We start from the raw sequence: 19,766 nt of genomic DNA, 5'->3' as shown, positions 1-19,766 counted from the left end.
GGCCGCACTCTCACTCTCCGTCTCCTCGCCAGCGACAGCGAGCAGTGAGCAGCGGGGCGCGTGCGGCGTCGGTGCGGAGAGCGACGCGGCCGACTCCGGCAGGCGCCTCCTGATCACCACCGCCTTCTCCTCCGCAATGGCGAACAGGGGAGGGAAAGGGTCCTACCCTCCGTCCAAGTCAGGTGATCCCCGTTCAGCCCCCTTCCGTTTTATCCCCCCCTTTCCCCGTATTTTTTTTTGCGTCGATGTCGTCTCAACCCTTGACGAACGCGACATTCACCGGATAAAACCCGGTGGGTGTCGGGATCTTCGCGTCTATCGAGTAGGAAACGATGCGAATGGCCAGGGATTAGGGTTTACAGAGCGCCGAGGGTTTTGTTGTCACGGTACTGGTGCCCTGGCGGGTGGGCATCGAAAGGACATGAATTTTGGCTATTGGAGATGGTTTAGATCCAATTTGATGGGTGCGAGGGCTTATGATTTGGTTGTTTATTAGGTGGTTTTGGTCGGATTTTGTTATGGGTGTGATATATCCACGACAAAACAGAGCTGTTTGTTCACGGCCTCTTTCGACTGTAGGACTTTTGAGAAGGGTTCCAGTCCTTAAGAAACTTTTTCCTGACAATGCCCTTTGGATCCTAGAATTGGATTGGATTATCTGTTTATGTGCGCTTGTAGAAATACATCTGGCTAATATTTGTTACCAAATTAATCTTAACAACTTTCCTACTGGTTGTGTCACACTCATATGTGGTGTGGGTGGGTTATTATAATTTGGTGTCTCAAGGAAAGATGGAAAAGTAGATAATTGAGTTGATTGTGACACAGCTTGCTCAAAATGGTGATGCATTAAACGTTGCTGGGCATTGTGGAATCACTAGCAGCCTAATAGGTTTTGGGTCTGTTTGCCTGTGAATAAGGTAACACTAAATGGATCATTTGTGTTTATGCACAAGTGCATGGCTAAATTTAGCGATTCCTAAGGGTTTTAGTCTAACGAATGGTCCTTCCCTTCAACAAGAGAGCGAATATCCGTGGATATGTCTTGCATGCGTTCCTTGGAAGATTTTTTGTTGATTTTGGTGCAGTTAAGCACATAAGCTTGGTCTGTATATTTAAATTCCATGCTTGAGCATCTTGATGCATTCTCTTTTTTTTTCCTGCTCTGCAGAGGAAGGTCTGCTGTTAACGTAGGGCATGTTTGGTTGGTAACTAATTGCCTTAGCTTAGGTGCTCAAATTTAGCCTAGGTGCTCAAATTCTTAGCCTCACTTTGGATTGCCACACTTTTTGTGTGTATGACATGTGGACTTATTTTGAACAAAAAGAATCTTGCCTTAGGTGTGGCTAGAACCAAACACCCACCTAACTTGGTCAAACTCGCCTAACTTGATATGTGGCAAAGTGTGGCTGGGAACCAAGCAGCCCCTTAGTTAATCCAACCTTCACTATTTTGGTGAAGGAAAATCCTTGGATCAAATGTAGAACTAAACTAGAAACTGAGGTATATGCCTATTCTGAAATATCACATGTGTGGTATGCTCGTGGTTCTGTGATAGTTAGCGTTTTTTCGTACCTGTGTTAGAACGGCTTACGACATGCCGTAAATTCTCTCTCAAGAATATACTACTTTGGAGAACATGATGATTTATCCCTTGCTTATTTGAAGTAATAGGTTATCTATTTCGCAGCATCTTAGTAACACACACTACAACCTTGTTCTCTTGTTGAAATGCGTGGAATGGAGTGATGTACATCTATCAAGTCTGCATATTGTACTGGGTGTTTTTGGAATTAATTTAAAATAGCAATATTTAGCAGCATTATCACCAAAGAACTAGCCATGGGCATGGGTGCGTGGAAGTTTGCTATCCACGTGGCAGAACCATGACTTGGTTTCGAGATCTTATGGGTTTCAACTCTAGCCTACCGCGACTTGTTTGGAACTGAGAGGCTTAAGTCAAAATAAAGTGAAATTGCGGGGCACAATTGAAGTGAAATTGCGCGGCGCAAATAAAGTAAAATTGCGGGGCACAACAGCAACAAGACAACCACCGCCTATATATTGAGTTATTGACCTCCATTTCCGGTTCATCCCACCTCCAACTTTCCTCCTCTTCCCCTCTTCTCCAGATCTACTCCGCCGCCGCTTCCCATGGCGCCTCCAGCCAGAAACCTTAACCCTAATCCGAACACTAACAACCCTGATCCTCCCTTCGACATGGGTATTCTCTTCGGTTCGCCTCCTACCGCTGCGCCCATGTTCCCTGCCGCCGCCGGCCCGCCGCCTCCGTTCGGCCCTTACTCCCACCCCTCGGTCATCTCTCCCTTTCACGGCGGCCCCTACCTCCACCACCCCTCGGTCATCTCTCCCTTTCACGGCGGCCCCTACCTCCACTACACGCAGGATTTTCATCCCCCTATGCCCCACCCAGCCATCTCCTTCCCCATGCACCGGCCAGCCATCTCCTTCCCCATTCCAGATCTAAATGCAAACCCTAGCGCCGCCTTGCCTGGCAGCTACCTTCACTACCCGCAGGATCCCCGATACTTCATACCCTGCTCAGTCAACTCCTACAGGCGAGACCGGAACCTGAGTGTTAACCTCAGAGCCGCCTTGGGCCGCCTGCAGGATCGCCAATCTCCCATGGCCAGCTCAGGCAACTCCATCCACACACTGAACCCAAACACAAACCTGAACCTGAGGGCCAACCCCAGCGCCCCCTCGCACAGCCGCTACCTTCAGAACGCGCAGGATATTCGACATTCCATGCCCCGCCCAGTAATATCCTCTGCCATGCCAAACCGGAGCGACAACCCCCGCACCGTCGCAGGTGCCGAACCTGAACAGAATAAAGGTATTTATGTCTGACAGGGAAGTTTTTTAATCTAAGACTTTTATGGTATGTTTTTTTGTTGTTCTGTTGTGTGATCCTGCTATATGATGATTGATGATTTTACAGCTGCATCAAAATGAATGCTGTGTTTTTTGAGAAGTTGAGCTTTCGAAGGCAAGTTTAGAGTTTGACAGATTTCTTACCTGTTTTATTCTTGCAGGAGCACCGAACGGAAGGCAGAACAATTCTAATGATGTTATTCACCTTTCTGATTCTGATTCTGATTCTGATTCTGATGGTAATAATATTGCCCAATCTCGTCATTAAACATTTTCCAGGCAACAGTTTATTTATTGGACTAAATCCTTTTTTATTTTCAACTCACATTATCCTTCTTATGATATGTTTTATGTCTGGCTACTTGGTCTGGGCATGCCAAGTCACATGTGTTCACTGCTGTTCTACTTAAATCTAGTTTTACTACACTTATCACAGCTCTGCTCCATGAGAAAATCCTTTGGTATTTGCTTTTGTTATAAGAATTAAAGAGTATCACTTGTGTCTGCTAGCACGTTACGAGCTATCTGTCTGATATGATCATTGTGTTTTATTTATGACTGTCAAGAAAATTCCATTTGTACGGTTGTACCCTGCTACCCTAGGGCTTAGGGCATCTTTAGCAAGAAGGTAGTAAACTTTTCTGTTTGAAAACTTGAAATGATACTTTTTGTTCCAGTATAGATTAAAGAATCATTTAACTAGAAGTCCCACAACCTTCTACGCTCCCCAAATACTTATCTTGGCAGCCTTCATAGGATTGATCAAATACTACAGAAAAAAATGTCGGAAGAGAATTATATACCATGTTTGTGGTTCCCCTTTGGTTTTATTTGCAGATGATTCGTTGACTATTTGCTCATAGTTGATGTTATTTACCATCACATTGAGTGTGAAAGGACACTTCATATCGTTTGTAGTTGAAGGCAAGACACTGTTGTTTTGTTTCACCAATTTATGGCTGTGCATAACAAATGGTAATCATTGAGCTGCTTACATTGTAACTATTGCAGTATTTGATAGGGCAGGATATCTGATCACAGTACATAAATAAGCACTAAAATTTACCGGATAGTTGAATGAAACCGAATAAGTCAATGTGAATACTGTATTGATATATAGTTGAAAATATACAAGAACCTCATATATCACTGCCTGTATTTAGATTTTTTTGAAGAAGAGGCTCCTCCCACACACTCCAAGTCAAATGGGAAAGCTTCATCTGATAGCCTAAAAACTGGTGGAAAGGCTTCATCCTTTTCTAATGGTATGGATGCATCGTTTTGTACTTTTGCTATACATTCATCCATTCGAGAGTTGCCAATAAAACTGAAAGTTCTAGTTACACAATAGATTGTCTTTCTGTGTCTTTCATGTATTATGTTCTCATAGGAGAAGGTAGCAAAGGAGGGAAGGCATTTAGTGCTGGGAAAGGCGGGAAGGGCTCCGCATCAAATGCAAAGCCTGCAATGTCTGATGCAGAACTAAAGCTTCAGCTTGGTCAGTTCCTTCCATTGAAATATCCTCTATTTTTCTAGAAGTTTATTTCATAGTAACCTTAATAGTAGTTAAAGTTTGGTAGTTTATGGAATTTCAGTAGGCTCTTTACTTGAGAAGTTCCGTATAATGAGATTGTTAGTTTTACATCATTTGAAACGGGCACACATCTTATATTATGATTTTCAAATGTCCCTTCTGTCTAAACGTAAAATAGGCAAGCTGATTCCCGCATAACAATTGGTTGCAGATATGCCTCCAAATTCTATATTGTTATCGAACTGTGAAGCAGCAGAAATGTTGCAGAAAAATCAAGGACATATGGCTATCTTATCAGAGGATCCGACTATAAAAATTCCCGAGTAAGGAATATCTCTTGTTTTAATTCTGTTATGTTCTGCTAATAATTGTTTATGTGGCGTTCCAGTCTGTTAGCTTGTGTGACTCCATGTTTAATCTTTTCTTCTTGCACCGGCAGGTCGTTTGACAAGGCCTTTCAGTATGCAAAAGAAGGAAATCACTTCACCTCTGCGAAGTTGGTGAAAGAAATCCTGGAGTATCCTTTGTTTTGGTTAAGAACTAGTAATATTAGAGATCGCATTGTGGTCATGCAGTTAAATTGTTTCGCCAAGCAACCACTTTGTAGTTTATTTCCTTGACTCGTAGCTGCAGACCTCTTAAAGACTATGGTGTTAATGATGGCGAGGTTCGTAAGCCTTCTTTTCCTCTCACCTTCTTGTATCTCATTTCCCTCATCTCAAACATAAAACGGTTTGTTGTACCTGTAACAGATATGCATGATAGCGAACATTGGGCCTGAGACCATCGAAGAGGTTTATGCACTGATACCGTCTCTCAAGGTCGGTGTCTTTTGCTGACATTTGGGATATATGCCATTTCATATTTTACCAGGAACTCAGTCCTGCAAAATCCAAATTTCTTTGCACAGGCTACTAGGTCGATCAATGAAGGCAAGATCGTGGAGGCTCTTGCTGCCCTCGCTAATATAAAAGCCTCCAAGTGAACCTCAGCTACACAGGTAATCCTGGGGCGAATCTTTGAACCACACCTCTTCCTGATCGCTCGCCTTTCTTTATGATCTAAATTTCTGAATGGGTCTTAATCTTAACCATATATGCAGCTGATCGGGCAATGAAGGATCCGTAACAGGGGTCTCTGTGGTGTATGGTTGTTCACTGAAATCGAGCTCTTTCTTTCGGGGGCCGAAATCAAGTTGTGTGTATGTAAACCTTGCTGTGCACCTGTGTGCCAGCTCTAGGTCTGGCTGGTTGAACTTTGACTTTTGGAAACTAGCTTGTGTCTAGCTGCCGGTTTAGCTAGTTGTTGAAGTGATGTACTCTGAATTGCCAAGTTGTGCCCGATGGTCTGGCTCGCCTGAATGATGAATATTGTTGTTGTGGCCTGTGTGTTTCTGCATTTCTGCTTGCCTGTTTACTATTCTGTGAGTCGTATCTCTTCTGGGTGCAGTTTTTCACTTCTAGTTTGGGTTTTCTGTTGACGGCAGCTCTGGTAGGGCAGAATGAATTTGTAGGTTCAGCGGTTTTAACTAGAACGATTAGCAATCCAACATAAAACCCATTTTATTTGAATTTGTAGTTTCAGCAGTTTTAAGGCTCCTTTGATTCAAAAGAATCTAACAGGATTGAGGATTTAGATCCTTTGGAATGTTTCATACATTGTTATTCCTGTAGTTTTGTAAATCATGTGTTTATTCTATTCCTGTGTTTCGAGAATCCTATACATCAAAGCAATCCTTAGCTAAGCACTTTGTTCTTAGGAATCCAACATAAAGCCTATTTTATTTACTACATTGGTTTTATTTTTCACCCTTCACCTGCTTTTTTTGGGTGCCTTCAGATATATTTGCTGCTTGCAGAGACTGATAGGTGATCAAAGTTTGCCTGGGCGCGCATAGGGCCATTTGAACCGCTAAGCAAATTCCCCCTTGGAAGACATCCCTGTTTTCCTAGTTCTCCATTGAGTCCTTTCTCTGACCTGTTTGTTCCAGTTTCAATTGGCTTTGAATCACCTGTCGGTTGCCACTGAAGTACGTCTGGACATGCTTCAGCCAATTGCATTGAAAATGGGTCGGAACTAGATTTAGCTTCACTGGCAATGCTGATTTCAAATAGTTGTTTGTTTCAGTTTTTGATATTTTTTCTGTGAGAATCTGCTGTCTAAAACAATCAAATATCCCTGGTTCTTTTCTTTCTTCTGGAAGGAAACTGCTTTGCTAGTACTAGCACTGCATAAACCCTCGAACGGCCTGGTGTATGCTGTGCAACTTTTTTTTGACAGTTACTGAGTAACTTTTTATTGGTACAAGAAAATGGATAACGCCAGACATCAAATGTACTGAACCCCACGGCTGAAGTACATGACTTTCGCTGCTAAACCCACCAGCGACAGCGAGCAGCCACGCACAGCAGCACAAAGACAAAAACTCCACCGACTCGCCGCCGCCCCGCCTGTTTGGTTGTCAGCGCCTCCCGGCCGCCGCGGGATAATCGAACGGCAGCGGCCGCACGTCGTCGCTGAGCGGGCCGGCGTGCCGGAACCCGTAGTCCCTCAGCACCTGGTCGTCGGCGAAGTTGAGCGCGCGCCGCATGCCGTCGTCGCAGCTGTCCCCGGAGTAGTCCCGGTTCCAGTCGCCGCTGCAGGGCTGGCACCCCGTGAAGTGCGTCACGAACGGCCGCCTCCACCCGCGCACGCCGCTCTCCGCGAGCCCCGCGCCCGCCAGCGCCGCCTCCCTCGCCGCCGCGTACGCCGCGTGGTCCCAGCTCGCCGCGTGCCGCCTCCGCAGCAGCGCCGCCGGCGCCCGCCGCTCCATGGTCTCGTACCGCGCCGCGATGTCGCCCAGCCGCCCCACGATCTCCACCCAGTAGCCCTGGAAGTAGTAGTCGTTCTCCAGGAACACCTTGTCCCGCCACGGGCTGCCCTTGTGCTGCAGCATGTACACCAGCGCCGACTGGTCGTCCGACTCGTTGAACACCTTGTCCTTGAACGTGGACGTGAGCACGGCGCCCCACCGGCGGTAGTCCGGCGAGTCGGGCCCCATGGCGGCCCAGGCGTCCATGAAATCGAGCGACCACTGGCAGTTGCGCACGAGGAACACGCCGGCGTTGAGGCCCGTCCACGACGGGCTCGCCTCGTCGTACACGAGGCTCGGCCAGCCGTTGACGACGAAGTTGTGGCCCCGGTACCGGCGCAGCGGGAGGCGGAAGTCCATGTCGGTGAGCACGGCGTCCGAGTCCACCCACCAGACCCACTCGGCCTCCGGGTGCGCCACCATGGCGGCCCGGATCAGCGGGATCTTTGCCCAGTACCGGTCCATGGACGGGCGGAGCAGCGCCGTGTTGTACAGCAGCTGCACGCCGTTGAGGCGGCAGTAGTCCGCCTTGTTCTTGAGGAGCCGCGTCAGCACGTGGTCGCCCGTGGGGGAGCGGCACGGCGTCGGCTGCGAGCCGGACACCATCAGGACGCGCCCCTCGCCGGCGCCGGCCAGCTCCGGGTGCGCGCGGAGCCACTGGGCGCGCTTCTCGTCCCACCCGGTGATGGGACGGTCCACGGTGTACGTCACCTCCGGGTCGTCGTAGAACGTGCGCCGATCACCAGCAGCAGCGGAGGACGACGACCGTCGTCCCAGCAGGACGGCGGGCGGAGCGAAGGGCGAGGCCAGGGTGAGCAGCAGCAGGGCGCCCAGCGCGGCTCCGGCGGAGAAGAGGAGCGCATCACCGAGCAGGGAGCGCGCCATGCCGGTGCCAGTGCCAGTGATGCGAACCAGAGCAGCCCGGTGGCGTTGGCCGTCTCGGGGCGCTGTACTTCTAGCGCACCGCAGGCGCCGCGATGCCATGCATGGCGCGTCCTGGCTGGCTGGCATCGTGAGGCGAGCGGAGAGGGGGCCTATAAAGCCGTGCCCCGAGTCGTTTAGCCGGTGGCACGTACAGCGTGCCTGCGGTGCGGGATTGGGCGGCGTGCGTCCAAACTCGATCAACTCCAAACGATGGATGCATAACAAACCCAGACTAACAGCCAAAAGGTGACGGCCGGCACCCGGCGGTGACCTGGCTGGCTCCACGGCCGAGCACAACAAGATCGCTTGATTTGTTGCCTCTCCCCTTAACCAATGTGCGTCGATGGAAAGATACTTTCGTGTCCTCGATCTACTTTTGCAACCTTTTTTGTACGTGAACCGTAGTTCTGAATTCCGAACTGAAGGAGAGATGGAGAGGGAAAGAGTGGCATGCATGGTAAATCGTGTGTGGCAGCAAGCAAGCAAGCAACTGAGCGAGCGCACGCGGCTCCGGACAGCGGAGTGGCTGGCTTGCCAAGTGTTGTGCTGCATGCGCCGTCGCCAGTGCACGACGAGATTCCGGCTTTCTGCAGCCACTGTGACTGCCCGCCGAGCAGCCTGTGGCCATGGATTGCATCTGCGTGCTCAGACAGAATACTGAGAGCAGAATTTTGCGGGTTTTTTTTCTTTGAGAATCGCAGATGTTTGCGTGTGCAGAGCATCTTGAATCATCCATGCTCATGCATGCCGTATGGAAAGCCCAAAAGCCCGGAACTTGAGCGTCGACGATCCGCTAGTCTACTACACCCCCAGTGATTCCGACCGCACGAACCTGTGAACAAGATCAACTAAGAGCATCTTTAATCAGATTGGGCTAATTTGACCCCTCATAGCAGACGTGTCCGAGCAGTGCGCGCGAACATGCCCACGGAAAAGCGGTGGGCGCCAACATGGCCACCAAAATCTCATTTGTCCGCACGTGCAACCGCACGTCTCAAATTGTCTAGGCACATACATGTGATTGGCGGAGTTGGTTCACAACACACTAAAATGAGGAAAGAAAGAAAGAAAGAAAGTGGCCCAGAATGAGCCGCATTCTACGTGGCCGGGTCTAGGCCTAGACAGCGGTGGTGGGCCAAGGTGCCTCGGAGGCCATGCCTATCAAGTTTGCTGTCTGTTATTTGGCAAATTTTAACAAGGCCCCTCTTATTTCCTCTTTTCACATTGGTTTAGTTTAGCTTAATTCCTCCTGAACTTGTTAAGTGCCGTTAGTTTGCACGTAATATATTGAACTTGGTTAAATTTCATTCGAATTTCATGTTTTAACTGTTCGAACTGAGGGGCATTTTGAGATATTGCGTTGAATGCCCGGCACCAGACAAAATGTCCGTGCCGGATGTGTCCGCGGACACTTGGGGGCGTCCGTTTGATGCATGGCGTTGGAGATGCCCCAAAATCGCTGAAAATTCTATTTCATCAAATTTCTCTATCTTCTCAAAATTTGTACTAGGTCATACAAGGTTGGCATATATTCTTACGAGACAAGTTTATATGAATAAGTTCCATCATAAATTTGCAGTTCTCAAGTTTAAGGGCAAAAGTGAACACCACCATGCAAGTGTAGGGGCCCTTGATAAGTTTCATCTATAGTATGTAGCTATGCAACCCCGTGTAAGAATTGTGGGAAGTGTAAAACCCTTTGCTCGGCCATAATTATATTTATAGAAATACTGTCGTGGCTTACAAGAAAATGTTGATAGATAGATGGTTTACAGAAGGTTGGTGGATGAGATAGACAAAAGAAGAGATAGAAAGAGATTACGAAATTTAAACACCTTTCTTATATCTATACAACCATTTTAACACTCTAGAGGTTCTCGAGCCCTATGTTACCGATGAGTTGATGCGGTGATGTTTGATAATTGTAGACACGGGGATCACATGAACGAGGCACGATATAGTGCTATTTAATTATATTTATGTTGCATTTTGCTGGTTATTGTTCACATAAGATCTGTTTGCTCAATAGCTCGACACAGCAAAGGAGTTTCTGCTTACCAATCATGTTAGGATGTAGTCAGTTATCCACATGTAACTTTTTAAGTTCTTAACTTGCTACTGCTGGTCTTCCTTTCTTTTGTCCAAAATATAGTGGGACCAGGTTGTCAACAATGGCCCATCTGAGTAATGCTTCTCGGGAAACATTTATAATTGGCGGACCGGCCGAAGCTTCGGCCGGTCATGCCCCTCGCTCGCCTCGACTCGCAATTCTGCACATGGGGCCACACACCAAACGAAGCACTCATCCACTCGTTTCTTCCTCGCTCCTTTGCCTTGTCCACAACAAAACTCAGCCCGTGCCGCATCCACTCTCATGTTTCTCCGATCCCCGTTGGCGAGCGTGCCAGAACCCACACACTCCTGGCTCCATTCCGGCTAGCCGACCGCGGCCATGGCTCCGTTTCTCCACTCCCCACAGCAAACCGCCATGGATCCCTAGAGAATTTTGGAGGTCTTTTCATGGTGCTTTTTCTCTCCTTCCTACAGACCTGGAAGCTACAACGGCGCCACCCAACATCGGTGCTGCAACCAGCACCAGCCGGAGCTGGAGACAACAACAAACAGATGTTGCAACCCGTACCTGAGAAAGCTACCACCGGTGAGAAGAAAAGCTTGAGCCGAGATACACAAAGCTGGGGCAGGTACCCATGAAAGCTGCAACCGACGCCTGAGAAGCTACAACCATTGTGGGAAAAGCTACAACGGGTGAAACAAAAAGCTTCAACCACCTGCAGGCGCCGACGTGCTGCACGGGGATGCTTCAACCATCTACGGAAAAGCTGTTAACGGCACTCGACGAAGCTACAAGCAACGACGAAAATTGCTGCATGCGTCATTCTTTCTTGCAGGGACAAGAGAGAAGCAGGTGTTACAACCGGTGCACATTGGAGCTACAACCGTCAACCCAAAATGCTACGACCGATGGCATTTTTTGCTGGAACTAGAGAAAGAATAGGCTTCGATGGACGTGCGTCATAGCTGCAACCATACTAAAAAATGCTACGTCCGGCAACCAAAAAAGCTACATTCGATTTTGAAAAAAGCTTCAACTGGATACGGGGTAGCTGGAGGTCGGCCACCGCACAGCTAAAAAAATGTTGCAACCGGCGTCGAGAATAGCTACAACCCGCTTCTAAAAAAGCTTCAAACTGAAAACAGCTAGATAACAATGGCGTCCGGCGACGACGGTGCTGCCTGGCGGTGCTGCGATGGGCGCATGGCGAGCTACGACAGCAGGCCGGTGGTGATGCTGGAACCCTCATCCGGTGCTGCTGCAATCAGGCGGTGTGACACACGTCGAGATGCAAGGCGGAGGTGCATCCGGCGAGCTGCGGCGGCCTCGGCGATCTGTGACATCGACCGACTCCCGTGAGCTGCGATGTCGAGCAGGCCCGGCGAGGTGTGACGGGGCGGTTGAGCAGGCCCAGCGAGCTGCGACGGGGCGGCCAAGGGCGCGCACGAGGAGGCTGACCTGCATATTTCTTTTTTTCCCTCGCGCAAGGAAGAAGAAGGTAAGGGGGAATCGTTTTCTTCAGCGGGATCCAGCGGCCCAGGCGATCGGATCCAACGGCTGCTGTGCGACCGGTCCAACAGTTGGGCCGGTGCGCCGGCGTAGATCGTTGCCCATGCTTCTCCAGATATGCTAAATGAGGTAAGACACAATAACGATTCAGGAAATACTCCCTCCCAGGTCGCCCCACACGGTGACTCCGGAGGCCCTCCGTAACCTTAGCCTAGTCCCCCCAAAGGTCATCTCCCCTGGCCGCTGCCGTCGCTACCGGCGCCGGTGGTGGCGGCGGCGCCCGTCTGGCCAAAGGCAGAGGGCAGAGGAGGCATGCAGTTGCGGTGCACTTGTGCAGAGATGCACGGTGACGGACGCACGCGGAGGTGGCCGATGGAGTTAGAAGACGAGATGCGGCGGCGCTCGCGATGGCGAATTGGACGTGGCCGTCCTTCGGCGGCATGTTCTAGAGCCATGGCGTGCGACGGCGGATCTGGGCCTGATCTGGGCTGATGGCTACGCGCGCATCGAACTGAGGTGTCGCATTGGGCTCTGCTACTCCAGGTGGTAGCGGCGCTTAGGACGCCACGGGCATGCCTGTTTGGGTTCGATCTGGACCTAACGAATGATGCTTCCCGGATCGGGTTTGCCGTGCGCCCCATCTATGCCGAAAGTCCAGCGGGCCAGCGGCATTCGTCTTCTCCTCTGCTACCGGCCGACGACGTGGGGGCTGCAGGCTCAGCTTGAATAAAGATGGTTTGGTCCTACTGTTTTTCAAGCACCACGTCGTCGATCTGCTTCATACATGCCTCCTCGATCTGAGATACCGACGAGTTCCAGTCTTTCTCTCGGTGATTCCACCGTTTGGCACATGGTGTCATTGGATATTCAGATTGGAATTGATCCGGCCGTGTGTTCCCTTATATTCGACCAGTGAGGCTTCATGAGGGAGTGACGTGAAGCTTCACTTGCTTGACGACACCATGGGACATGTCTAGTAGATTTCCATGGTATTGACAGGGGTGGAGAAGGTCATGGTGACTGCGATCGGAGGTTTGTCATGGTGGAGAGGTGTTTTGGTGGCAATGAAGAATGACGGCACATGTTTTTCTTGTGTGTCGGATGTTGATCACTTGCAGCAACAACCTTGGAAAGAGGGGGTGACAGCATAGGTGGACTGCATTTTTGGTGGTGCTTCTTGAGTACCGAGTCACAAATTTCAGGGTGAAAACCCAAGGTCTGGCCTTTACTGGTTGTGCCTGGAAATGGCCTTGTTGAAGGTATTGTTTTGTGAATTCAAACTTTTTTCAGGTTGAAAACTCAAGATCTTTAATCGGGCGGCGACAAAGCTTGTGCTTTGTTTCCATCTTGGAGGCGTCGTTTTTGGAGAATCTCTTGTGCGGTCCGGGTGTGTTCGGTGGTGGAGGTGGTTAGAGTATTGCTGTTGCGAATGATTCATCATCGCGATGGGTCTTTGTTTCTATTTCTCTCTTTTTTATTTTTTTCTTGGCTGTGTGCATCCTTGTTGTCTTTGGACATCTTATTGGTGCAGAGGCCGGGTGTAATTGATATCTTCGCGATATTAATATATTTCCTTTATCGAAAAAAAAGATATGCTAAATGAGTTCCTATTACTACTACTCCAACACGTCAACATGAATTTTACAGCTCTTACATGAGCATTAGTAGACGTTGCCTGGTAACAAAGCAAAATCATATATGTGCATCAACATTAACAATAAGATATAAAAAAACTAAACCTGGTCTAGGATGAAAGGGGAGATACAACATGCAGTGCATCATGTTGGATTTAACTCCTTAGGATTAAGGTTAAACATGATCTTAACCTTGACATTAGAACACCAAAAATACATCTGCAAAGATTATGTACTAGCCATAGTCATGGTGATTCCATTAGGGGTTGCCCATGGCTGCATGACACCGAGCCTTCGGGCAGTGCAAAGTTCCTCCAAAGGAGGTAGGAGTAGGGCAACATAGTGGTGCTGCAGGATGTGCCGTCGACACTGCCTTCACGGCGGTCAAGACGTTCTTCGGATGTCATTAGCGCCACTTTAGGATTGGTAGTTACGAACTTACGATTAGAGGTGTAAGCCGTGTGCTGTTATATCGTTCTGACAACCCCGAATCCTCTTTATATTTTTCTGATGCTTAGAAGCAAGACCGAAACCAAGTTGTTGGTTCGGTGCCTCGGATCAGGCACTTACGTGGGAGTTGTTAACTCCCTTTTTCTCTCTCAGTTTGTTATAACAGGAGATTACTCCCAACTCATGATGTTGTTTTTAACTTTGTCTTAATTAAAACATTGTGTACTTTGTTCCCGTTTATACGAAATTTATTAACATCTATCTATGATTTCATCATCATTGAATACATTTTCACATCACATATGTTTGCTATCGCAAATATATTTGTTTCCTATAAATTTGATCAAACTTTGCAAAGTCTGGCTTAGGACAAACCTAATATATAGAGTAAATAAAAACGCAGAGGGTATAATCCTAACGACGAACCATATGTGTTTCAGGCTCTATAATTAACAGAGAAAATATGGTTCGTGCATGTGATAGAAGACTCTGATGGGTCGTACTACGCCTCTTGAGACGGGGATGAGGAGACAATGTCTTCGAATGGCCTACCTGTGGAGACGACACTTTCCTCATACAACTCGGGTGGCGTGCTCCTGTGGGGGAGAAAGCCAAGGCTCTCGGCATTGCCGGTCGCAGGGTTGTACGCATACAGTTTGTAAGCGCTCTTGGATCTTTCCTCTTTTGACAACTTGCAGTACACCCTGAACAGGATGCGGCGGTCATCGTCGATGAAGGCGAGTGGGCTGGGGCTGCTCCGGCCTATCGAGAACTGCGTGACCTCCAGCGGCCACGCCGCATTCAGGTCTATGCGGCAGTGTAGATCCCACACACCGGCCTCGTGGTCGCGCAACAACCATATGCTATGTTGTTGTACAGGTTCGGTAGCGGTGCCGAAGAGGCACAAGCGTCCCCCGAGCTCCGCCAGCCCGTAAAGCTGGTCTATACCATGGCAGGACGGCGGCGGCGGCAAGGCCTTGAAAGCCTCATCGGAGAGCGAGAAAGAGGTTATCCTCGGGTTCTGTCGCCCGAGCCACTTCCAATATAGGTGGCCTTGCGCAAAGACGCACATATTGTCCAATTTCACCATGCCCAGTGCAGAGCTGCTCGCCGGTGGTCGCCAGGCGCCCCTGGAGTTGATTTCGTAGACCTCACAAAGCGTGCGGAAATCGGTGCCGTCAAAGCCCCTGTGGTTGGAGTAGGAGATACGTACCACCTTGTGATTCTTGCTGCGCGCGTCGTAGCCGATCCCCAGGCTCTCATCTGTCTTCCTGTTATGCGGCCGCACCCTGGGAAGCGCGGCCATCTCGCCCGTGGACGGGTTGCAGACGTAGTGGATCCCCGTCGCGGTGTTCTCCATGATGACGAGCCCGTGACACCGCGAGCTGCATCTGGTGCGCATGCCATCCGGGAAGACGGCTACGGGTGATGCGGCGAGGGAGCGGTCAGCAAGTGACCATGATCGTACCTCCATGTTGCCCGCCTTCGCGTCGTGGAGGAAGAAAAGCTTGAGACCGCCGCGGCCGCTGGCGAGACGGCGATGGCGGTCGACGAAGGCGTCATGGGAGAGCGCCGCGGCCCAGGTGCGCGAGAGGCAGCGGCACCGGCCCACTGTTTTCGGTGGCAGCCTCACAAAGATTTCCTCCATGATCTCATCGGGAAGTATGGCGCACACGCGATGACATAGAGTTTGTTGTGCCTTGCATGGTGGCGCGGCCATGGCGGCTTCTTGGAGCTGCAGATGGCACGGCGCCGCCAGAACGAGATGCCGTGATCTTTTTTTTTTTTTGGAAAAAACGGAGGTTGAGAGATGTGATCTAGCCAGGAAAGATACGAGATACACGTACGTGGCTTGGACTTATGGTATGGGCGTTTGGAGACGGACGAGGATCACGCGGAGTTAATTTCAAGCCGGACTAGGATCGTCGCAGGTTTGCAGGCCAAGTACAGGATGGGGGAATTTTTTTTAACACAGTACAGACACAAGTGCTCATATACACACGCATACATTCATCCCTATGAATGCATATACGCACACACTACCCTGAGCACCTCTTGAAGACTGGGCCGGCATATCATCTTGAAACTTACGAAGTCAGCGTAGACACCTCGTCGTCGCGACAGGAACGTCTCCTCTCACTGAATGCGCATCGCTGGAAATCCTGAAATAATGCAGGAATAAATGCAAGCATCAGGACTTGAATTCTGGTGGGCTGAGGGATGATACGTATCGCCAGTGGTTCTATTTTTTTAGGGTCGTTCTTTTAGGGTTATGTATTGCCAATGGTGAGAGAGCAACTAGTTAACGAGCGCTCCTTCGGGAACCTCGCAACGATCAGCGTCATTTGGCGCGCTATCAGCCATTCGCCAGGTGTCGCGCTTTGGGCGCTTCCTACGGATTTTTTTCCATGTGTTTTTAGCTTTTTAAGCGGTTTTTTTACGTTTTGGTTTTTCACCAGTCTTCCTTAGCTTTTCAATACGCGAAAACACGGTTTTTTTTCCTTTCGCAAGAGTCACGATTTTGCTTCCGCGAGAGGCACGGTTTTGATTTCGCGAGAGTCATGGCCATGCCTCTCAAAAACGAAAAAACGTGTTTTCTGTTTTTTTTCTTTCACGACAGTTACGGTTTTGCTTCCGCGAGAGTCACGGCCATGCCTCTCAGAAACGGGAAAAAACATGTTTTCTGTTTTTTTTTCTCGCGAGAGTCACGGTCGTGCCTCTCGGAAAGGGGAAAAACATGTTTTCTATTTCTTTTTCCTTTCGCGAGAGTCACAGTTTTGCTTCCGCAAGAGGCACGGTGGTGCTTTCACAAAAGTCACGGCCGTGCCTCCTCGGAAACGAAAAAAAACGCGTTTTCTCTTTTCTTTTCTTTTCCGCAAGAGTCACGGTTTTGATTCTGCGAGAGGCACGGCTGTGATTTTGTGAGTGGCATGGGATCTAGTTTTGAAGATCTTGACGCGAGGAATCCAACGGTGAAAGCGTTTCGAGATTTGGACGCATGGTTTGAGAGATAAAACGTTTTGGATAAAGGGATCTACAAAAAAAGGGAAGACTCTCAGGTTGCGACAAGTGGCATGCTGCATGTGCGCCACTTGTCGCAACCAGGGAAATTGGAGTGATCTTTGCAACGAGTACTCCTCAATTAGTGATTTCGCAATGGTAACCCCAATCGTAGCAATCGCTCCCAGGCGTGATGTGGGCCGGCCCAGATCGCTTTCCGTCTCGCTCGACGCTACTTGTACGATTTCTAATTTGTTTTCTGATGTCTTCCCTTTTTTCCAGTGCACCAAAAACCAAAGTCAAATTTTTATAAAAATGTTTGTGAACTCAAAACTGTTTTTGGATTCTAAAAAGTTCATGAATTTGAAGAAAGTTCACAAATTCATAATTGTTCAGGGATTCAAGAAAATGTTTATCAATCCAAAAACAATGTTCAGGAATTCAACAAAGTGGTCCTGATTTCAAAATATGGTGATTTAAAAAAAATACAAACTGGTCAATTATTTAATATACAATGAATATTTTATTTATATACAATGAACTTTCTTTAATACATGGTGGATGTCGGGTGGTAGGTGCGACATATGCCAACGGGTGGCTTATCAATGTGGGAGCCAATAAGACATCGCCGGTGCCTGAAAACGGGATAAGGCGAAGACATGCACGCCGGCGAATCTTACCCAGGTTCGGGGATCTCCGTGGAGATAACACCCCTAGTCCTGCTCTGCGGGGTCTTCGCATGATCACTAGATCAACAAGTGGCTACAAGAGGCTCCTTGAGCTGTTTGGCGAGAGGAGGAAGAAAGGGCAAGGCTAGCTCTCTTCTCCTCTCAAAGTTGTGTCTAAAACTACCAAAGTCCAACCCTTTGCATGGGTGCCCTGAGGGTTTATATAGGCCTACCCCCAGGGGTACAATGGTAATCCGGCTGGGCACGGGCCCAGCCGTCAGTGTCTACGCTCGCCGGCTTCTCCGACGACTGCTGGGGCCCGCCAACTGGTGGGTCCCGCCGGCTGCCGGCCTCCTGGTCGACAGGTAGGCTCCACCGCTTGGTCTTGTCGGCGGCTGGTTACTGTTGCCTCACTCTTGATGACGAGGGCTTTGTCGAGGTAAGCATGGCTACAGTGCCGCCGCCTGGCGGGCTCTCACTGTAGCCTTACCTCGTCTTGTCTCCTTAATGGCGCGCATACTTTGAGGGGGGAGCGAGACGGCTGGTGAGAGCCGGCTACGTCCCAGGCCGACTAGGGGAAGCGTGGCCGCCTTCGGATGTCTCTCTGAACGAAGGGGCCCGCCGCCTGCGGGCCGTACTAAAAGCCTGTCGTGGGTGATGTCATGGTCAACATGGCAACAGTGCCACGCCGGACGGGTCATGGCTGCCCCATACAGCGTATTGTAGCCATGCGTACTCCGGGATTCGGGGGTGGCAGGCTTCACTGTTGCCACGCCCCGTCCCATCTCCGTTATGTGGGTGCAGACTTCGAGGGCACGGTCTTGGCCGCCTGTCGGGGGCCGACTTCTTGGAGTCGGTCATGTCGTGGCCGGCTTCTTGGAGTCGGCCCTCCCGCGGCTTTCTTTATGAGGATTCTAGGGCCAGGCCGCCTTCCGGTAGTCGGCCTGTGGGGTAGCTGGCCGGGAGAAGGCGGCCCCGTATCTTGGGTGCTTGAAGGCTTGATCGGCCTATTATTTTTTTTGAAGAGCTAGGGGGAGCCGACTAGGCTACCCGTGGTCATTTACTCTGACAGTAGTCCCGGAAGCTGGTTGGGCTTCGTGGCTGAAAGGGGAACGAAAAGCTTAATCAGCTTCCTATCCTGAAGAGCCGGCATCTAGGAGCCGGCTGTACTCAAGCGTGCCGTCTCGGCGAAGTTTTTTTGAAGTCTGGAGGCAGGAACCAGCTGGCGCGCAAGCTAGGCTGCGGGCTGGCTACCCGCCGCCTGTGCGACACATGGCACCCTTCGGCTGGAAGGGCCTGCCAGCCCACGCGCGTGACGGGACGCCGCTGCAGACCGGGGCCCGCCACTTCCACGCCTTAGCCCGAGCGCGGATCTTTTGTGGCCCGAACTGGCCGCACGTCTTCCGACAGCGGTTTCCGCTCGCCGTTAAGGTGCAATAATCGCGGGACGTGGGGGAGTAGGCGCAGTTAATCCCACGCCCCCATGCCTCGCCTCCTCGGCTTCGCCACGCGAGGCTATAAGTAGGGGGAGGAGGGGGAGCGGCAGTCGCTCGCACGCTCGCCCTCGCTCCGCCATTCTCTTCTTCTTCTCCCTCTTCGTCGCCGCAGCTGCTCTCCACCGCGCCACCGCTCCGCCAATCTTCTTGGCACGCCGTAGCCTAGCTGCAGCCGAATCGCGCGCTCTCCGCCGCTGCGCCTTCCCCGTCGCTTCTCCGTCCTCATGGCTCCGATTTCCAGCTCCTGGGACGGCTCTGTTGGGGAACGTTGCAGAAAATAAAAAAATTTCTACGCTTTCACCAAGATTAATCTATGAGTTCATCTAGCAACAAGAGAAAGGAGTGCATCTACATACCCTTGTAGATCGCGAGCGGAAGCATTCAAGAGAACGGGGTTGAGGGAGTCGTACTCGTCCTGATCCAAATCACCGATGATCCTAGTGCTGAACGGACAACACCTCCGCGTTCAACACACTACGGTTGAGGAAGACGTCTCCTCCTTCTTGATCCTGCAAGGGGAAGGAGAGGTTGATGGAGATCCAGCAGCACGACGATGTGGTGGTGGATGCGGCAGCGATCTCGGCAGGGCTTCGCCGAGCTTCTGCAAGAGGGAGAGGTGTAGCAATGGGGAGAGGGAGGTGCCAAGAGCATGGGGTGCGGCTGCCCTCCCTCCCCCTCTTTATATAGGCCCCCCTAGGGGGGGGCCGGCCCAAGGAGATGGGATCTCCAAG

The 19,766-nt window shown here is 50.2% G+C and overlaps 2 protein-coding genes across 4 annotated transcripts; one reads left to right on the top strand and one right to left on the bottom strand.

Moving 5' to 3' along the window:
- LOC119322854 (DNA-directed RNA polymerases IV and V subunit 4-like) lies at positions 1 to 5,845 on the top strand. 3 transcript variants are annotated; one of them, XM_037596387.1, is made up of 10 exons: positions 1 to 182; positions 3,057 to 3,127; positions 4,058 to 4,160; positions 4,286 to 4,393; positions 4,641 to 4,752; positions 4,869 to 4,946; positions 5,063 to 5,096; positions 5,182 to 5,250; positions 5,340 to 5,429; positions 5,532 to 5,827. In XM_037596387.1, the coding sequence occupies exons 1-9, from the start codon at positions 137 to 139 to the stop codon at positions 5,412 to 5,414; spliced, it is 696 nt and encodes a 231-aa protein (XP_037452284.1). In that variant the 5' UTR covers positions 1 to 136; the 3' UTR covers positions 5,415 to 5,429; positions 5,532 to 5,827. The 3 variants fall into 3 exon arrangements, with proteins under 3 accessions (XP_037452284.1, XP_037452283.1, XP_037452281.1); XM_037596386.1 differs by having other exon boundaries at positions 3,057 to 3,134; positions 4,059 to 4,160; XM_037596384.1 differs by lacking the exon at positions 1 to 182 and adding an exon at positions 2,139 to 2,857 and having other exon boundaries at positions 3,057 to 3,134; positions 4,059 to 4,160; positions 5,532 to 5,845.
- A 744-nt stretch (positions 5,846 to 6,589) lies between these two features.
- Positions 6,590 to 8,274, bottom strand: LOC119320691 (probable glycosyltransferase 7). The gene has a single exon (XM_037594667.1). It carries the CDS (start codon positions 8,262 to 8,264, stop codon positions 6,891 to 6,893), a length of 1,374 nt encoding a protein of 457 aa, XP_037450564.1. The 5' UTR covers positions 8,265 to 8,274; the 3' UTR covers positions 6,590 to 6,890.
- Positions 8,275 to 19,766: the final 11,492 nt, after the last annotated feature.

The sequence above is a fragment of the Triticum dicoccoides genome, chromosome 6B, assembly GCF_002162155.2.
Source record: "Triticum dicoccoides isolate Atlit2015 ecotype Zavitan chromosome 6B, WEW_v2.0, whole genome shotgun sequence".
Classification (NCBI taxonomy): domain Eukaryota; kingdom Viridiplantae; phylum Streptophyta; class Magnoliopsida; order Poales; family Poaceae; genus Triticum; species Triticum dicoccoides.
Note: the sequence above shows the minus strand (reverse complement) of the source record. Positions and strands in the feature narration are given on the sequence as shown.

Bases quoted from the DNA above. Each gene is read 5' to 3' on its own strand.
- LOC119322854 (XM_037596384.1), top strand. From the start codon at position 2,155: ATGGCGCCTCCAGCCAGAAACCTTAACCCTAATCCGAACACTAACAAC. The intron at 4,161-4,285 runs GTATGGATGCAT...ATGTTCTCATAG, and splicing joins GGCTTCATCCTTTTCTAATG to GAGAAGGTAGCAAAGGAGGG. The intron at 4,394-4,640 runs GTCAGTTCCTTC...AATTGGTTGCAG, and splicing joins AGAACTAAAGCTTCAGCTTG to ATATGCCTCCAAATTCTATA.
- LOC119320691 (XM_037594667.1), bottom strand. From the start codon at position 8,264: ATGGCATCGCGGCGCCTGCGGTGCGCTAGAAGTACAGCGCCCCGAGAC.